At 43.9% G+C, this 19439-nt stretch overlaps 1 protein-coding gene across 2 annotated transcripts in view; it reads left to right on the top strand.

Annotated features, from left to right (window-relative positions):
* LOC138266478 (septin-2) overlaps window positions 1-19439 on the top strand; it is a 242321-nt gene that overhangs the window by 18222 nt on the left and 204660 nt on the right. Inside the window, exons 1-3 of one of the 2 annotated variants that reach the window (XM_069215314.1) lie at window positions 414-476; window positions 1997-2045; window positions 13557-13656. In XM_069215314.1, the coding sequence (XP_069071415.1) occupies window positions 2019-2045; window positions 13557-13656 (127 nt within the window). In that variant the 5' untranslated portion in view covers window positions 414-476; window positions 1997-2018. Of the gene's footprint in view, window positions 1-413; window positions 477-1996; window positions 2046-13556; window positions 13657-19439 lie in introns of those variants that run through there. The other variant, XM_069215313.1, reaches the window with a different exon arrangement.

The following is a 19439-nucleotide window of genomic DNA, read 5'->3' as shown; positions in this document are numbered from 1 at the left end:
CTTTTTGTGTTTGTTTTGAAATGAGTAAAAGAAAGGTTTTTGTTATTGTTCCAGTGACAGCCAGTGATAGATGCTAGGCAGCCTCGTTCCCCTTCTGTGCAGACCTTCCTGCTGTGGAGTATTGGCAAGAAGAAGTGCTTTCTGGACAGATCTTGGCTGGACACGGAGCCAGGTCTCTACAGTAGCTTCAGGAGGCCCTCATGTGACTCCTCGCTTCCGACCCCCCCGTTACAAGAGAGCGTTTGTATTGGCTGCAGTAGAAAGGGGCTGTATTTATTCAGACATCTCAGTGTAGGAAAACTATATTTTCCTCTAAATTTATCCGCTGTAAATATAGTGTTTTTAACGTGTAGTTTGGCAGCCGGGATGGGACGTGGCTACCTCAGGGTGGAGGAGAGAGAAGGCTCTTGTTGATGTTGCTGGTCTTGGTGTCAAGTGATAAGGTTCTGAAACTATTAGCAACGTTTAGCTTTGTGGTGAGTGATGGATGATGTGCTCAAGGTCTGCTTCTTTTCCTGTAGGTTGGTGGTGGGATCCTGTTTGCACCGTTTGCATAAAAGTGCTCTTATTTTATTTTTGTAATTCGAATGCCAGGAACATTTCACAGTGTGAGCATCATGATATGTGATGGGCAGCGTGGGTTGAAGGTTTGAGTCACAAAGCTGCTACAAAGGGACGTGCATGTGTCAAGAACGTGTCTGGAATATGCAAGTCTGTGGCCTTTTTCTCGTGATTATGGATTTGCTGCATTTGCCACATAATCTGTCATCTCCTGCGTAATCTAAAAACGTGGCAATGTGTTCACTCGATGAGGAAGGCCCTTTGCGAAGGTTAACTGGTCATCTTTCAGTTGCATATTTCTACATTTGGTTGTTAAACTGGTACCAATGAGGTGAAATATTTGCCCAGACTCTATCACCACGGGTAAAAATGACAAAACAATGAAGTAATACTATCCAAAAATGTGCCACATTATGCCACATAATTTGCTTTTTTTTGCTGCATAATTTAGTCAACCCTGTCACATAATTTGGTGCTCCCTTGCTGCATAATTCCAGTGGCCATGGTCTACATTAGGATACTGTGCTAGATAACAGGAGGAGATTGGGGTTTAGTTAATAACGTGCTGGGGGGATGAGTATTGGCTAAAGAGCAGTTTGAGAGAAGATCTGAAGAGAATGTGTTGCAGTTGATTGTCGGGTTGAAATCTCCAAGAGGGGAGATCAGAGTAAAAGGTGCAAATAGATCAAGGGCATGGTTGCATGGTTTGTTGCACTGGGGTGGGGGAGCAGGGGGTGCTTATGTTTGCTTTGAGCTGAGTGGTGACTGGTGTACATTGATGTTTGAAAGATGACAGAAGGTTGATGTGAGGTGGAGTTGTTGAGAGGCTTGTAGAAGGGAATGCTTACTTCCTCTAACTTAGTTTGTGCAAGAAGGTGGGATGGTGAGTTTGGATGGAGGGCTGCCGTGTTGGCTGTGCTTACTGTGTTATATATGGTATCCTATTGTGTATGAGATTCTAATCACTCCTAGAGTAACACTTGGCTGATAGACTTTGCAAATCCTGGAGCACCAAGTGTCCAAAAGGTAGTCCATTGGCTAGCCAGTGTGGGCTGCTAGGTGGGCACCATTTGTAAACAACAGTCTTCACACTAGGTACTGCGTACCCCGCCTTCGAAATCTAACAAGTGCTTATGTGGCACCTAAGTGATGCCATGATTCTTGTCCAGCAGAAAAACCGCCCACATTCTGATGCTCAGGTACTAGGATCATTGAGGTGGTGTTGCCCTCGCTAGGCTACCCTCACGCTGGCTGGTTAAAACCTTCAGAACTTTAAATGAGTAGGCGGCTATATGGAGAACGCATTAATTCTTACCTTTAGATTGTTTGCACCCAGTGGATCAGGACAGGTCATCATGGTCAATAGTCCTTCGCTTCACATTGTCCGTCGATTACTCCTTCTGTCCTAACATCCATTCATTTGTTTGTTTTTCAGGTTCTCAAATTCTCGTTGAAACATGTCTCAGGCAGGTGATAAAGTGAAGGTAAGTAAACTGAAATTTAATGTTCATTTTGATTTGGGCATTTTTTAACGTCTTCGTAACTCGAAGTGGTCCCATAGTTTTTTTGCTGGTAGCAGGATACAGCCCCAAGTAAAGGGGTTCATGAGGCCCGCACTGCACCCAGCAGGTGAAAAAGATGGGTACACCCACCAGCAGCAGCTGTTGGTACCACCGATTTATACATCAAGTCAAGAGATTATGCACAGAAACAGTTCAAGGGTGTGTGTGCACTGCCCCTCCCGCTCACCCACTCTGGCTGTTTTACGTGGCTGGGGTGGTCCAAGCTCGTTTGTTGTACATCAGAGAGCCTTAGTGTACACATTAAGCACATGATGCTTTTTCAGGATGTGGCATGAAGTATGATGAGTGACATGAACACTGTCCATGTAGTAGTGGGGTTTGGCTTCTGCTGCTGGGGATGGATGGGGTGGCAGCACCACAGTTGTCCAGTGGAGGTGGTTTGTATTAGGGATGGAGGTTTTTGCTCGACTAATGGAAGTCTGTCCAATCAAAGGGGTGGGCCGTCTCTTTTCTTGACTGGAGGACAGAGTAACTATATTTGGGAGCAGCCTTCCTAACGTTTGCTTCTGGCTTTTACAAATATTGTATTGTTTTGTTGTCAGTAAACTGCTTCTTTCTTTCCTTTTGCACGTGTTGCTCTAGAGGAGCAGGGGGTGAGTCCGTGAAGCACATGCTCAGACCATGTTTTGTGTGTGCCAGTATTGTGATGTGTTATTGTGGCTACTTGTTCCTTTCCACTGTTGGTAAATCTTTGTACTTTCCTAAAGTGTTGTTTTTTGCACAAACAATAGTCTCTTCTCGGTACCAGTGAATAAAGCTGTGACATTCGTTTTTGTGTGTCTCATGTGAATAGTTTTCGTGAATACGACTGTCGTCTGTGTGCCATCCAGCTTGTAACTTGCTATGCCCCTGTGTTATAGCTACTCAGGTCATAGACTTCTGTCCTCGTTGGTAGAGCTGAAAGGAAGGCATTAGAAGAACTTGCCATGTTTTCATGAATGCGATGATGTGTTACTGTTCTACGCCAGGGGTCCCCTCTGTTTGAGGTGCACTTTGCTACTTACTGCCTCCTCAGCACTAGTTTTAGTGATTTTTGTTTCCTCGACAACTTGGGAGCTACTGATGCCAATAGTCTTGTACTAATGCAAGCTATCAGTCAGTCCATTCTCAAGTCATCATGGAAGTGTACATGTTTCCAAACCCTCTGTTTCTTTAGGAAAATTTCCTCAGTTTCTTCGCCTTTCAGGTCAGTAAAGTAGCATCTTAAATGTGAAAATAGGTCTCACCAGCTTACTGACCCTGGTTTCCACAGAGACTGATCTCCAGCTTTAAGCTCTTCAGACGAAGTATAGGTGCTTGACATCTGGTGCACTGTTGCTCAGAAAGGACTATTTTCTCCCATTCATGCAACCAAGATTCTCATTCTCTACTAATAAAATTGCATCATATCTTCTAGGAATGAATGAAATAAGGTATTTATAAAACGCACTGTCGCTCTAAAATGAGCATCCAGAAGCTTATTCAGATATCCTACTAGTTGCTAAACCTCCAGGAAAAAGGACCCTTAGGATTCAAAGACCAGTATCAAACCCAACCATGAGGTCATTCGGTTCCAGGCTTTAGGCCCCAGTACAGCATAGGATTTACCTCCTCTTGTTTTAAGTCTGTAAGAAGGAATAGTTAACACGTTAGAATTAGTGGATCTTGAGGCCCTTTGGGTTCTGTAACAAATAAATCTGTCAGATAGGTACTTAGGACCACTAAGAAAAAATGCTCTAAAAACGAAGGTCAGAGTTTTCAAAAGATTTTGCTTATGATCAGGAAGCCAGTGCAATTTGTTGAGTCCCTGCGAGACCGAACAGTTCCGAGGGAGCTTATGAACTAGCCAGACAGCAGCATTCTTTACCATTTGGACCTTATGTAGAAGATGTTTAGTAATCTCGAGGTAGAGGCTGTTAAAACAATCAAGCCTTGAAAGAATGAGAGCCAGAGACACGGTTTTCTTGCTGTCAAAGGGAGAAAATGAAAAAAAAAATGTAAGGACTTTATTAGAATGAAAAAGTACCTGATGCAGATAAAACTTGAGAACAGAAGGAAAGAGCAGTCGGATTTGACTCCAAGGTTCTGAGCCACCTTACCAGGCTGCGAAGGAGGAGTAAGGTTGCCGGTCCATCACATGTGAGGAGAACAAATTGTTGGAACTGAGAAGTATCTTCGTCCTATCTCTGTTTCACTTTAGGGTGTTATGCTCCATCCAGTTGAAACTTGAAAGGCAGTCCTTAAAATTAAGTTCAGAGCCAAATTAATTCTTATCGGTGACAAGATCATTGCGTATCATCTGCATAACAGGTGGCAGAAATACCGAACGAGGCAATCGATGAAATAAGAGGGGACGTTAAATAAAGTTGGGCTAAGTGGTGAGTCCTGAAGTACCCCATAACCTAAGGTTTTTTCCTTTAAGGAGAACTGGCCTAGTGATACCACCTGCCTCCTGTTGGTAAGAAAGGGCTGAAACCAGGCCCAAGCTTGGCTACAGATGTCAATCTCCCTTAGACGCGGAAGGAGTACTGGATGGGACACTATCGAACGCAGCAGACGAATCTTAAGAGAAGTGACACAGCGTTCAGTCCTTTATCCAGTGTCACTTTTATAGGTTCTGATACTTCTAAAAGAGTGCCTCGGTCTGAAGCCTGATTGATAGGGATGAAGAATGCAGGAAAGGCATAAGTTGTTGGCTTGCTTTTCCAACAACTTGGCAGAGGCTGAGAGGAGGGCGATATGTGTGAAATTAGAGAGGGGCCGATGATGGCTTTTTTCAGTCACGGTTTTACCACTGCTGGCTTCCATGTCATCATATGATCAATCCAATAATGTACTTTTAAGATGAGGTTTACCAAATGTTTCCAGGTTTTGAAGACTGGGGAAAGCAAAGGCTTTTCTTCACTTCAAGGCATCTTCATACATTGGTCCCAGGTGGTCCCACGTGGCCAAAACTTGACATCTAGTTGGACACACAGTCTTTGTGAAAGAGCTGATATAACTAAGAGCAGGAAGGAATAGCATTGGTTTCCCATCAAGGCTTTTCTCATCTTTACATCACCCTACATAATTTTTTAAGTTGTCTCTGCGGCTTACTTCCAGAACATTTATCATCTAAAATCATCTTTTACTCCCCACACCACACAGCATAGAGTGCTTCTTGGAACTATATCTGCACTCCAGAGGAAAGTTTGACCTCTAAAGGGAAGCTCTGCTTCTCCTTCAAAGCCTCAGACATTTAGAATAGTCTTCCAGACTATTCAGGGTTCAGAATAATTTGACCACATATAAACGACTGCTTAAGCGCTTCTTCTGAAGCTTTCTTTAGTGCCTTGATACCCTCTAGGGTATTAGTGTGCTATGTAAGTGTACATAGTCCATCTATTGAATGTATATTTCTTCAAATAGACATAGAAGTGCTTACATTTGCAGTTAAAAATTAGTATACATAATTCCTTCTCCAAATCATGTGCAGCTCACAATGTCCTCTGTATGCAGGGACGTGTGCTTCTTTTTAAGTCTGGTGTTGGCCATTAAAAAAAATACCTTAAAAATACACTGAAGGGCAGTTGTAGTTTTCCGTGCACTGCTACCTGGCTCTCACTGCCGCTTGGAGTGCACCTCATGCATGAGACTCCTACATGGGCAGCTGGCAGCTTCCATCTTGACAATTGGCAGCTTTAGTTGTTTGTTGCCGAAGACCTGTTTTTTTCTTTTTTCTAATATGTTTATTATATATTTATTTATGTGTGTCTTTGGGCCAGTCCCTTGCTCTTAATTGGATAGCTTACTTGCCTCTCGTTTCCCAACTTCTTATTTGGCCAGACCTCTACTTTCTTTATAATGTACTTTGTACATTTTTGAGTTACTGCGGTAAGATTGGTGAACATCATCTTGAGTAGTTAAAAAAAAAAAAAAAAACGCACCAGAATGCCCGCCACATGATGAGTTAAGCGTGTGTGGTGATGCAAGCATGTGTATAGGTCAGTGGTTCCCAAACTGTGGTCCGGGGACCCCTGGGGGTCCGCGAAGCTTTCTCAGGGGGTCCGCGAGAGCCTAGAAAAATAAAAAATATTGACAAATTAGGTCCCCAGCTTCCAGTAATGACTCAGGCGGGGGTCCCCGGATTCCCATGATGATTCAGTGGGGGTCCCTGGGTTCCATTAATGTTAAAGTGGGGGTCCACAGAAATCAAAAGGTTGGGAACCACTGGTATAGGTCATCACACAGTGGCTGCTTGTGTCATGTGCAAGCATGCATCATAGTGACTTTTGTTGACGATGCTGAGTAGCATTGATAAAAACAATTGGCGCACCTAGTAGGTCTGCAGTCACAAAGCTAAAAGATGATACCCACTAACTTTGTTAATGCTTGTTTTATCAAGTTTTGGTCAAGTACTTCACACTAGCTATGCACGGCACCCTGGTGGTCGCCACATTAATACCCACCTTTAATTGAGCTTCCAAGAATAAAACTTCCAAACAGAATTTTCAAATGGCTAAAATATTCTATTTTAGTTTCCGCTCAGAACGTTTCATGTGATATCCTGCTTGGGTGCTTGCCCCTCTTTAAGTGGAATGTCTGACATAAGCCCTGCCAGGCCATTGGTTCCCAAGAGAAGCAAGTCCCTCCCTGCCTGTGGTACCAGTATAAGGGAAGGACTTGCTGCAGTGATCCCTCCGACAAGGGAAACAGCATGCACCGTGAAGAACATCTGGGCGCATGGATTGCCTTCTGTTAATTTAAAGTACAAACTTTTCCACTGTAGGATTCGGTCAACAGTTTTCTGGCACAGTGTATTGTGAAGTAATGCCTTTTTTATTGCCTCCTAAGTTGCCCCAATGATGCTTTCTCTCTTCTGCTCTTGGACTGTGACTTTTGTTAATGGACATGGAGGACCTGGTTTCACAGGACATTATTAATAATTCAGAATTTTGTAGCAATCCTGCAAGTCACCTCTCCCCTTGCCATTCCTAAAAATAGCACAGAGTGGTTGTAGATTCCCAAGGTTACCAGGTGTTAGTTTTGTCTCTTGGTTCCAGAAGTGACATACTTTCTCCAGTATAGTGCCCATAGGCGGAGAATGGGGCCCGTTTACTCCCCTAACAGCACACGCATGTTTAGCAGTTCACGAACAGAGCCAACATGACTGCTGTCTCTTTAGGGAGGAAGGGAGGCTGTGAGTTGACCTGTGGTGTCTGTGCTTCCAAAGGCCCATGCCCTGCACTCTAATGCTTCTTTCACCATACTCCAGGGTGATCAGTCCGGTGCTGCCCAAGTCAAGGTATCACCTTGGGGGATGCCATGTGCACCCAGTTTCACTAGATGGGTTTCCACGCAACTTGCCATGTGAATGTTTGGCTCCAGTGCCAGTGCGATGGACCCCGACTTACTCAGATTAAGGCGTAAACTGCTTCCTCATTCCGGAACCGGTCTAATTTCTAAAACTGCCTTTAGGGTTCCTGTGAAGATGGCTTGGTACTCTATGTACTGTAGGAGAGCCCGTACTGGAATGTGATGAGGTGTGATGAGGGAGATGGGTTCTGAAATGGAATGTGTGAGGGGTTGAGAGAGAAGGGAAGGAAAAGGAGACGGAAGGAGCTGTGCTGGAGATGCTGTATATTACTTATGGAATAAAGAAGTGAAATGAAACTAATTGAGAGATTCATCTTTACATTGGCGACGAGGAGCCGTGCAAGAAACGGATTGAATTGAACATCTCCACTCTTGGAAGCAACTACAGCTCGAAAAATCATATATTCAACAGAGAGGAAAAGATACAAAAAGAGAAAAGAAAAACCTACAAAAGAACTTAAATCTAATATTAGAACTGGTGAGCACAATTATAATTATTGTCCAAACATCGCAATTTCAAATCAATTTAGTTACTTCTTAATACTGTAAATACGTATGTGAAGATATATATATATATTTTTTTTAATCGACTCCGTGGACAAGCTCTATCGCGTGTTAACATTCCTCAAGAAAACAACAATAATCTTTATTTTATCTTGGCGCAAAGCAGACTGCCTGTTGTAACGAACTGTGTTTAATTTTAAAAGAAAACGAGCAGACGCGCGAGGTGTATGCGCGTGATTCACTTAGTCCTTTGAACAGACGCTGCTGCGAGCAGAATGTATTTATAAACACTGCATTACGGCAGATCATGCCGTGGGGTGAACATTAACCAGCTAACTGCCATTAGCGGGGAATTAACGCGGCAACTAAACGCGGCAATTAAAATATAAATAATAATAATAAAAGGAAAACAAGAACCTGCATTGGCAATTCACGACGTACTCTGCTCCTGTCCAGCAAAAGCGAAGAAGGACTGGGTAAAGGTTAAGTAGTGAAAGGAAAGAAAGACTTTAAAAAGGTGCAGGAAAAAGCAATGTGAATGGAAAAAGAGTGAAGAAGTACAAGTATTAAAATACATACTATATAACACATTTTAAAGTGGAAAATTGAGGAGAAGGACACTGCATATGATATAAAAAAAAATAAAAAATTGAGCTATGGGTGATCAAAGTATGTCCTCGCCACCACCCTTTTTAGCAACTCCTGGGGAACCACCTATTCTGTGGAAACAGTGGAAAAAGGTGTTCTCTACCTACTTACTGGCAATTGGAGGAGATCGCTACCGTCCTATCAGAAGACAGGCAATTCTTCTTCATCATTTGGGTATAGAAGGAAGAAGAATATATGAGGACCTACCTGAGGTTTCATTAGGTATGGGTGATGGACAACCCTCCAATCTATTTGAGATGTCTTTGCAAATGCTAGATTTACAATTTACACCTAAGACTAATTTGGTTCTAGAGCGTCATACATTTTTCTCGAGGATACAGAATGCTGAAGAAGATATAGCATCGTATGTAGCAACCTTACGTGGACTTGCCCTATCTTGCCGTTTCGAACAGTTATCGGATTCCCTAATAAGAGATCAGATAGTAAGGTGTGCTTATAATAAAAAAATAAGGGAGAAGTTATTAATGAAAGATCCGAATCTGGAGGAAGCGATTCAAGTTGCTAAAAGAATGGAGCACACAGCTGTATGGCTACTGGAAATGGATGATTCAAATAAGGAAGGAAAACAAAATGTTATCAGTGAGATAAAGAATAGGAGCAAATTCACAATTAGTGAAGAGAAGAAAAAATCAACAAGGAATTGGGAAGACCCGAGTCGGGGAAAGTTTGATTCAAGGGAAGTAAAATGCTATCGGTGCGGAGCACCCGGACACATTGCATCGAGCAAAATGTGTGCTGCAAGAAATGCAATATGTCGCAATTGCGGGAAAAGAGGGCATTTTGCCAAAGTCTGTAAGTTCAAAAACAATGAAGGTAGTGGTCACACGATTCAAGGTGTTCAGGATGTGTGTGGAAACTTGGAAGAAATAATTCTAACTGTGGAAGGAAACCCCATTGATCTAGCTTCTAACGAGGAAACCATGGGAATAGAAGATTCAAAACTCAGGATTGATCTTGAAAGTACAAGTGTCTTGAAGAAACCTCATGCTCAGGTGTTACTGAACAACCTGCCAGTTAATCTGTTGGTAGATTCTGGGAGTCTATTTACCCTTGTTTCAAAAAACACTTATGAGAAATTGTGTGTTAACACTGGAAATGAGAATTTGTTGGAACCGGATATAAAAGCTGTGGGATATGCAGGGAAGAGAATAGAAATGATAGGCATGATTTGGATGACAATTGTTTTCAAAGGGAGAGCAGTTAAAGGAAGGATATATATTACGGACTTTGGAACTAATTTATTGGGCTGGCGTCATCAAAAAGATTTGGGAATAATTCTGAACCCTAATGCTAAAGAACCTGTAATGATTTTGGAAAAAGAAAGAATTGGTGAAGTAAAAGACTCTCCTCATCCCTTGATCCAAAAGCATCCACAGGTCTTTTCTCCAAGATTAGGTATCTTGAAAGACTTTTCTCACAAGATTGTGCTAAAAAGAGATGCTAAACCTGTAGTCCACAAGGTTCGAGGCATACCTAATTTGATGAAGGAACCTTTGAGAAATGAGTTGGACAGGTTGTTGCAAGACGGTATCATTGAGCCAATAGAGTCTTCAGAATGGCTGGCTCTGATCGTTGTAGCGCCCAAGGAGGGAGGGAGGGAGGATTAGTCTATGCATCGATCTTGGAGATTTAAATAAGAGTATCTGGGTGGATAGGCAACCTTTGCCAAATATTTCACAGATGTTATCCATAAAAGGCAAAGGGTGTATTTTTACTGTGTTGGATATGTCCTCAGCATATCATCAGATTAATCTACATGAAGAGTCTAGGCATTTGACGTCCTTTGTGACGCCTTTTGGGGCATTTCGCTACAAGAGGATGCCTTTTGGATTAGCTACTGCCTCAGCTGTTTTTCAGAGGCTAATGGAAGTGATTTTTGGAGACATGAACAAAGTGTTATGCTTTCAAGATGACATTTTAATTGTAGGTGATAATGAAAGAGAGCATAACCTCTTATTTGAAGAAGTAATGTCCAGACTGGAGAAGAGAGGTCTGACCATTAAAGAGGAAAAATGTCAGATTGGAAAATCTGAAGTGACTTATTTGGGACATACTGTTGATAGGAATGGTATTAGGCCTAAGAAGAGCATAGTGACTGCAATCGAGAAAGCGCCTGAGCCAACTAACAAAGATGAATTAAGATCTTTCTTGGGTCTTGCTGAATACTGTGCCAAGTTCATAAGAAATTTTACAGAGATTGTAGAACCTTTAAGGGGATTGATGAAAAAGGGAGTAACATATGAGTGGAATGAGGATTGCAAATGTGCCTTTGAATATGTGAAGAAGAGTATATTGAGTGCTCCCACTTTAGGTGTTTTTGATATAACAGCAAAAACGTATGTAACTTCGGATGCGAGCAATGTGGGAGTGGGAGCAGTTTTAACTCAAGTAAAGGATGGTAAGGAGTACGTTGTAGGTTTCGCTTCAAGACGATTGCAGGGTGCGGAATTATCATATTCAGTAATTGAAAGAGAGGCCTTGGCTTGTTGTTGGGGAATCAATCATTTTAGGTTTTACTTATGGGGAGTGCCTTTTAAACTAAAAACTGACCATAAGCCTTTGATCTATATTTTCAAGGGCGGGCGTGGTTTGGAAGGGAATGTAACACCTCGAATTTCGAGGTGGCTATTATCTGTGATGGAGTATAATTTTGAGGTGGAGTTTGTAAGAGGTGATAGGAATGTGGTGGCAGATTATTTGTCAAGAATGCCTGTGATTGTGGATGAAATTGTAGGAGAAGGAGTTGAGAATTTTGTGGGAACTATTTTAGGTGAACTGGCCTTAAGCGAGAGCGAGTGGGATGAGGCTAAAGTGAACGATTTTGTCATGTGTAAGGTGGAAAGTAAAATAATTAATGGATGGGCGCATGAGGACGAACGAGGTAGCGATGTGTCATGTTACTTTAGGATTAAGGATCAACTGAGTGTACTGGAGGGAAGGTTGTATAGGAAAAATCAAATTGTTCCCCCTGAGGGTGTAAGGAAGCACATTATTGATATAACTCACCAGGGCCATTTAGGACGAGGTGTAATGAAAAGGAAAATAAGACAATTGTTCTGGTGGCCTGGAGTAGATAAACAAGTGGAAGAGACAGTGAAGAATTGTGTGCCTTGTGGTAATAGTGATAAGACAAAAGTCCTAAGGCAAACTCCTTTAGCCCCTGTAAGATTTCCAGAAAGACCTTGGGAAAAACTAGCTGTGGATTTCATTGGTCCTGTATCCAGGTTGGGTACTAGGAACAGGTTCATTATTGTGCTAGTAGACTACCACTCAAAATGGTTTGTGGTCAAAATTGTTGACCAAGTGAATACTGCTAGGGTCATAGAATTCTTTGAAGAAGTTTTCTTGGAGGAAGGGATACCAAAAACTATTGTATCTGACAATGGTGTACAATTGGTGTCACATGAAATGGTGGAATATTTGAAGAAGATGAGTATAAATCATGAAAGAGTTGCCCTCTTTCGACCACAGGCCAACGGCTTGGTTGAGAGGGTGAATCGCGTGATAATGGACAATATTCAGTTGTCTTTAGCCAATCATCTCTCTTGGAGAAAAGAATTATGTAAGATGATGTGGACGTATCGCACAACTCCACATTCAGTTACTGGGGTGGCACCATTTGTAGCTCTTAAGGGGAGAATGCCTGGAGTGAAAGAATGCCCAGTGTGGTTAAAGACTGAAAGGAATGTAAGAGTAGACAGGGAGGCAATGAAAGAAAGAGTAGAGGAGATGCAGAGGAAAAATACCCAACAGTACAACAAAAGAATGGGTGTGAAGTATTTTCACATAAATAAAGGGGATTGGTTAGTGAGAAGGAGAGGTGGAACAATTGTGAAGGGAGACAGCAAGTACTCTGCTCCTCAATTGGTGAGGGAACTCAAAAGAAATGTAATAATTTTAGAGGATGGTTCATCCTGGAGTATGGGAAGTGTGTGCAAGATTCATCGTTAAATTATTGAATTTCTGAATTAATTTGTTGAACTCGTATGTGATCTAGGACTAATAGTTTTGTCTGATCTTTCATGTTCTATCGTACCTACTCTTGTTCTTTGTTTTGTTATTTGTTATATAATATATAAGGGGGAGAAGTGTGAAGATGGCTTGGTACTCTATGTACTGTAGGAGAGCCTGTACTGGAATGTGATGAGGTGTGATGAGGGAGATGGGTTCTGAAATGGAATGTGTGAGGGGTTGAGAGAGAAGGGAAGGAAAAGGAGACGGAAGGAGCTGTGCTGGAGATGCTGTATATTACTTATGGAATAAAGAAGTGAAATGAAACTAATTGAGAGATTCATCTTTACAGTTCCACCATAGATACTGATGTCACACTGTCATCAGTACACGATGGACAGACCCCTCTGAGTATCACAAGCAGGACTTGGTCCATTTTTTTGCAACAACCAAAATCTGTTCTATGGTTTGGATTGAGCTGTAGGGCTTTCACTTCCCTCATGGGCTTCTGGCTGCTCTTGGCCCTTATGGGCAGTTGACTGTAAAGCGTGTTTCTGTGCAGGTCCCATTCACCGTGGTCTTGGTCCTGTTGACGCCCAGGTCAGTCTCCCTCATCCTGATGACTGTATTCTTTAGAATTGTTTTCGATGATGTGTTACCTTCACCAGCAGTCTTGTGTATGCATTCGATAATACTGGTGAGATTTAGGAACCTTGACAAATCTTTCATGGTAATGCTTCCCCTGAGAGGAGCAATATGTTTCTGGTGGTCCGATGTCTAATTGTGTATTTTTATTCCTTGGAGTTCTTAGCTGTGACTAGTTGTGAGGCGACATCTGTATTGGTGGTCATTTATACTTCAGGGGTCTTGTCTGTTTGTATAGTGAGCCATGTCCAAATGTCTGACTCCAAAGATGCAGTGGTATGCTGAGCTAAAATCCTCTTTCTCTTCCAGTTCTCAGACTCCGCTGGCTATGTGGGCTTTGCCAACCTGCCCAACCAAGTCCATAGGAAGTCGGTCAAGAAGGGTTTCGAATTCACGCTCATGGTGGTCGGTGAGTTTTTTTTTTAATGTAATCTACGTTTGATGCTTGCTTTCTGGACAGTCAAAATGAGCCGCAGTCATGTTAAAGTAATGTTCATTCTGATTTTGCTTCCTCATTCAGATCTGCAACTGACTTGTTTGTTATGAATGTGTTTTTGTCGAGTTATATCATTTTGATAAAGGTGATTACTGTAGCTTTTTAATGAGAAACCTGTGGCTGTCACTTAGAACAGTGCAGAGACAAACTAATTTCTGCTTGGGTGACTTAAAAGTCTTCATGAGATGTGACTTCTAAGGGGGCGAACAACAGGAGAAAAAACAGTAGTTCACAAATCTATTACATCTCATAAGTGTAACACTTCACTCTTCCCCACTTTCCCGTAGCTAGGGTTTTTTGCCTCATGTATTAGAGGCCAAGAATAGTCCCTGTCATTTTGTTGTGGGTTTCATTATTATAGACCTGCAAACATAAAGAAATATTTTACTGTGTGTGGAAGGAAGGGCTTTGAGTCCATTACTGCGTACCCAGTTGTGGAGGACCTCAAAGAAGAAGCGTGGCATTGTGCTGAGCTGTGGGTTGAGGATCCGATGGGCAGATACTTTTTCCTGTGGGTTCCACTGAAGCTCTGGAGGAAGAGTTTTCAGAAGTTTGCAAACTTTTTCTGGGTTCCAAACAACCACAGAAGTACATTTCTAAGGGCCTGAGGGGAAAGCACGTAGCGACTCTCAGGTGTCAAACAGAAGCCAGCAGCAAAGTTAATTGCATGTCCAGTTGCCACATGTCAGCAGGGCACTTTCGGGAAAAGCCTTTTGCAGCTTGTGTCCATGTAGCTACACTGGAGGTTGGCATCCTGACCACGGGTGCCCACTGCTTTGTACTGGATGCAAATGGGAGCTTGTCCAGTGCCTCAGAGGTCCAGGGCCCCTCTCAGGTCAAAGACAGCAGGCCCAGTCCTCTTCTGATCATCCAGTAAGTGTTCTGAGAATTGTGCATGGGAGTGCCCCGTTTATTCCTGGCACTGGGTACAGGAGTTGGAGTGACGTCTGGGCACTCACTACACAGAGGAGTAAAAATTGCAGGGAGAAACCCTACCCACTTTTTCAGCCGTTCTGTTTGTCCTACTGCAAACAATCCCATTGAGTGAGTGCCACAAATGGAGAACTTGTTTCTCTTATGCAGAGCCTGTATACCCCCCCTCCCCCCAGAGGGGTGTCAAGGATAATGAGCAGACTCCCCCCCCCCCCCCCCTCACCGCACTGCGGTCACTCAATACCAGCCCTGGGGGTATCTTTCATCCCTCTCGGTTTGACGCCAGCCTGACCTTAAGAACAAAGGCTGAGCCTTTCATGGTGTCATTTAACACTTACTTGTAACAGGGCAGGCCCTTTTGGAGTTATGGTGTATGTTGGGTGCGTTTATATCCATAAGTGGAGAACTTCAGTGGGATTCCATGTTTGAGTCACAACAATAACTGAGATTTAACTGCGTTTTTCTCGGTGACCATATAATATACTTACTAATGGGGGCCTTCAGCCAGCCCTCCTCTTCCACACATCTGTATTTGTTTTGTCATTAACATTTTTCTTCTCACTACAGAATGCAACACAGGGAAATACTAAAGCCGTTGGCTGACTTCACTGTGTGTGACTGCATTCTGTGTTCTCACAACAGCACATGTATACACAAAGTAGTTCCCTTCAATGCTCTTTCTAGTATGGTAATGTGTGTCATTTGAGACCAAAAATAAATATTTTTGTTTTCAACCAATGTTTATTGTAGTATTTTTAGGTCGAGCATAGCAGTGCATGAACGATGCTCTTCTCGACATGTTGTGATCTATTCTGTGGGCTTTAACCACGCCCATTACTTTCATTGGTTCCTGGGCCTGCCTTTCAAAAGTACTTTGATGTCGCTTGCAAATGCTTTACTTTTGTCCTGCCTTGAGGCTGGTTTGTTACCGCCTTGGAGACAGACTTTGTTACGTGGATTATTGCACGATTGACCATGTAACTTAGTGTAGCGCACTATTTTTTTCTCTTTTGCCCCGCCGCTTCGCGCTGATGGCTGTATGTTGTTTCTTTCTCTTCCTTGTTTTCGGGCATCGTGCTGATTCTTTGCGATGTCTGTGGTGGGGTGGTAAGGGGCTTTTTTTTGGCAGTGTGAACGCGACACAAAGGTATTGGAGCACTTTATTGTTTTCCAGTTTTATGTAGCGAAATAACACAAAGGTATTGGAGCACTTTATTTATTTTGCAGTTTTATATAGCACAAACTCAATACAAAGGTATTACAGCGCTTTATATGAGCACCGGTTACATTACCCAAGAACATATACATTTTTGGTAGCAATGGGAGAGTAAGTGATTTGCCCAGAATCACAGGATGTTGAGACGGTGCCCAGACTCTATGTTCCCAAGCTCCAAAGTCGGCAGCTCTGGCCCTTACGCCACATCTTCCCCCTAGGTTTCTTTGTCTGGTGCGTGTTGGGGCAGTCTGTGAATAACTCCTTTTTTTTTTTTTATATTGCACTTGGTAATTCTGCCATTTCACAGCGCTGCAAAGTAGGTGCCATTCTTAACAAAATCGCTATAATTCATTTTCATCGACCTTGCAGAGATGAAAAGGTGAAAAAGCTATGTCAGGATTGTAATCAGTGTCATTCTCGTTCTTTAAAGACCTTTGAAGTGAGTGCATTAACTAACTGACTTGTTGTAGGAAGTTGGCTCTGTAAGTGCTATTTCAAAGTAAGGAATAGCATGCACAGAGTCCAAGGGTTCCCCTTAGAGGTAAAATAGTGGTAAAAAGAGATAATACTAATGCTCTATTTTGTGGTAGTGTGGTCGAGCAGTAGGCTTATCCAAGGAGTAGTGTTAAGCATTTGTTGTACATACACATAGACAATAATTGAGGTACACACACTCAGAGACAAATCCAGCCAATAGGTTTTGTTATAGAAAAATATCTTTTCTTAGTTTATTTTAAGAACCACAGGTTCAAATTTAACATGTAATATCTTGTTTGAAAGGTATTGCAGGTAAGTACATTAGGAACTTTGAATCATTTCAATTGCATGTATACTTTTCAAGTTATTCACAAATAGCTATTTTAAAAGTGGACACAGTGCAATTTTCACAGTTCCTGGGGGAGGTAAGTTTTTGTTAGTTTTACCAGGTAAGTACGACACTTACAGGGTTCAGTTCTTGGTCCAAGGTAGCCCACCGTTGGGGGTTCAGAGCAACCCCAAAGTCACCACACCAGCAGCTCAGGGCCGGTCAGGTGCAGAGTTCAAAGTGGTGCCCAAAACGCATAGGCTTCAATGGAGAGAAGGGGGTGCCCCGGTTCCAGTCTGCCAGCAGGTAAGTACCCGCGTCTTCGGAGGGCAGACCAGGGGGGTTTTGTAGGGCACCGGGGGGGACACAAGCCCACACAGAAATTTCACCCTCAGCGGCGCGGGGGCGGTCGGGTGCAGTGTTAGAACAAGCGTCGGGTTCGCAATGGAAGTCAATGAGAGATCAAGGGATCTCTTCAGCGCTGCAGGCAGGCAAGGGGGGGCTTCCTCGGGGAAACCTCCACTTGGGCAAGGGAGAGGGACTCCTGGGGGTCACTTCTGCAGTGAAAGTCCGGTCCTTCAGGTCCTGGGGGCTGCGGGTGCAGGGTCTTTTCCAGGCGTCGGGACTTAGGTTTCAGAGAGTCGCGGTCAGGGGAAGCCTCGGGGTTCCCTCTGCAGGCGGCGCTGTGGGGGCTCAGGGGGGACAGGTTTTGGTACTCAGTCGTAGAGTAGTCCGGGGGTCCTCCCTGAGGTGTTGGTTCTCCACCAGCCGAGTCGGGGTCGCCGGGTGCAGTGTTGCAAGTCTCACGCTTCTTGCGGGGAGATTGCAGGGGTCTTTAAAGCTGCTCCTTTGGATAAAGTTGCAGTCTTTTTGGAGCAGGTCCGCTGTCCTCAGGAGTTTCTTGTCGTCGAAGTAGGGCAGTCCTCAGAGGATTCAGAGGTCGCTGGTCCCTTTGGAAGGCGTCGCTGGAGCAGAGTTCTTTGGAAGGCAGGAGACAGGCCGGTGAGTTTCTGGAGCCAAGGCAGTTGTTGTCTTCTGGTCTTCCTCTGCAGGGGTTTTCAGCTAGGCAGTCCTTCTTCTTGTTGTTGCAGGAATCTAATTTCTAGGTTCAGGGAGAGCCCTTAAATACTAAATTTAAGGGCGTGTTTAGGTCTGGGGGGTTAGTAGCCAATGGCTACTAGCCCTGAGGGTGAGTACACCCTCTTTGTGCCTCCTCCCAAGGGGAGGGGGTCACATCCCTAATCCTATTGGGGGAATCCTCCATCTGCAAGATGGAGGATTTCTAAAAGTTAGTCACCTCAGCTCAGGACACCTTAGGGGCTGTCCTGACTGGCCAGTGACTCCTCCTTGTTATTCTCATTATTTTCTCCGGCCTTGCCGCCAAAAGTGGGGGCCGGGGCCGGAGGGGGCGGGCAACTCCACTAGCTGGAGTGTCCTGCGGTGCTGTGACAAAGGGGTGAGCCTTTGAGGCTCACCGCCAGGTGTTACAGCTCCTGCCTGGGGGAGGTGTTAGCATCTCCACCCAGTGCAGGCTTTGTTACTGGCCTCAGAGTGACAAAGGCACTCTCCCCATGGGGCCAGCAACATGTCTCTAGTGTGGCAGGCTGCTGGAACCAGTCAGCCTACACAGATAGTCGGTTAAGTTTCAGGGGGCACCTCTGAGGTGCCCTCTGTGGTGTATTTTACAATAAAATGTACACTGGCATCAGTGTGCATTTATTGTGCTGAGAAGTTTGATACCAAACTTCCCAGTTTTCAGTGTAGCCATTATGGTGCTGTGGAGTTCGTGTAAAACAGACTCCCAGACCATATACTCTTATGGCTACCCTGCACTTACAATGTCTAAGGTTTTGCTTAGACACTGTAGGGGCACAGTGCTCATGCACTGGTACCCTCACTTATGGTATAGTGCACCCTGCCTTAGGGCTATACCTATACTGCATAGGCAGTGAGAGGCTGGCATGGCACCCTGAGGGGAGTGCCATGTCGACTTACTCATTTTGTTCTCACTAGCACACACAAGCTGGTAAGCAGTGTGTCTGTGCTGAGTGAGGGGTCTCTTAGGGTGGCATAATACATGCTGCAGCCCTTAGAGACCTTCCCTGGCATCAGGGCCCTTGGTACCAGAGGTACCAGTTTCAAGGGAATTATCTGGGTGCCAGGGTGTGCCAATTGTGGAATCAAAAGTACAGGTTAGGGAAAGAACACTGGTGCTGGGGCCTGGTTAGCAGGCCTCAGCACACTTTCAATTCAAAACATAGCATCAGCAAAGGCAAAAAGTCAGGGGGTAACTATGCCAAGGAGGCATTTCCTTACACTTGTTTAGAGCTTAACACTAGGCAATAGCACGTGCTCTTGATAACCTCCGGAGGGTCACCAACCAAGCACATAGTAAGTTCTAGGCAAGAAGATGGTGAAAGGTGTTGTCTCCAAAATGGTGGCAAAGAAGTTGGGACTCCAGACCTAAGCATTTCACAGCCCCAAGCTTGATAGCAAAAAACATCTAGCCTTTGGAGGTAAATTGGGCCTCTTCAAATAGAGTTCAGTGAGTAGAGGCAGCCATTTTCCTAACCCTGTAGTGCGAAGAAGCTAACACGTGGGTGCCACAGTGGGAGGAGCAGCGTATCATAGGGCTTAAAAGTGGAGCAAACTCCATCACTTTCTCCTCTCAGAATTCACTGGTGTTATGGCTTTGACAGTCCCCTCACAGCTTTTGCAACTTTGCAGATGCCGCTTCTGGAA

Source organism: Pleurodeles waltl, chromosome 11 (genome assembly GCF_031143425.1).
Source record: "Pleurodeles waltl isolate 20211129_DDA chromosome 11, aPleWal1.hap1.20221129, whole genome shotgun sequence".
In the NCBI taxonomy this organism is placed as follows: Eukaryota; Metazoa; Chordata; class Amphibia; order Caudata; family Salamandridae; genus Pleurodeles; species Pleurodeles waltl.
Note: the sequence above shows the minus strand (reverse complement) of the source record. Positions and strands in the feature narration are given on the sequence as shown.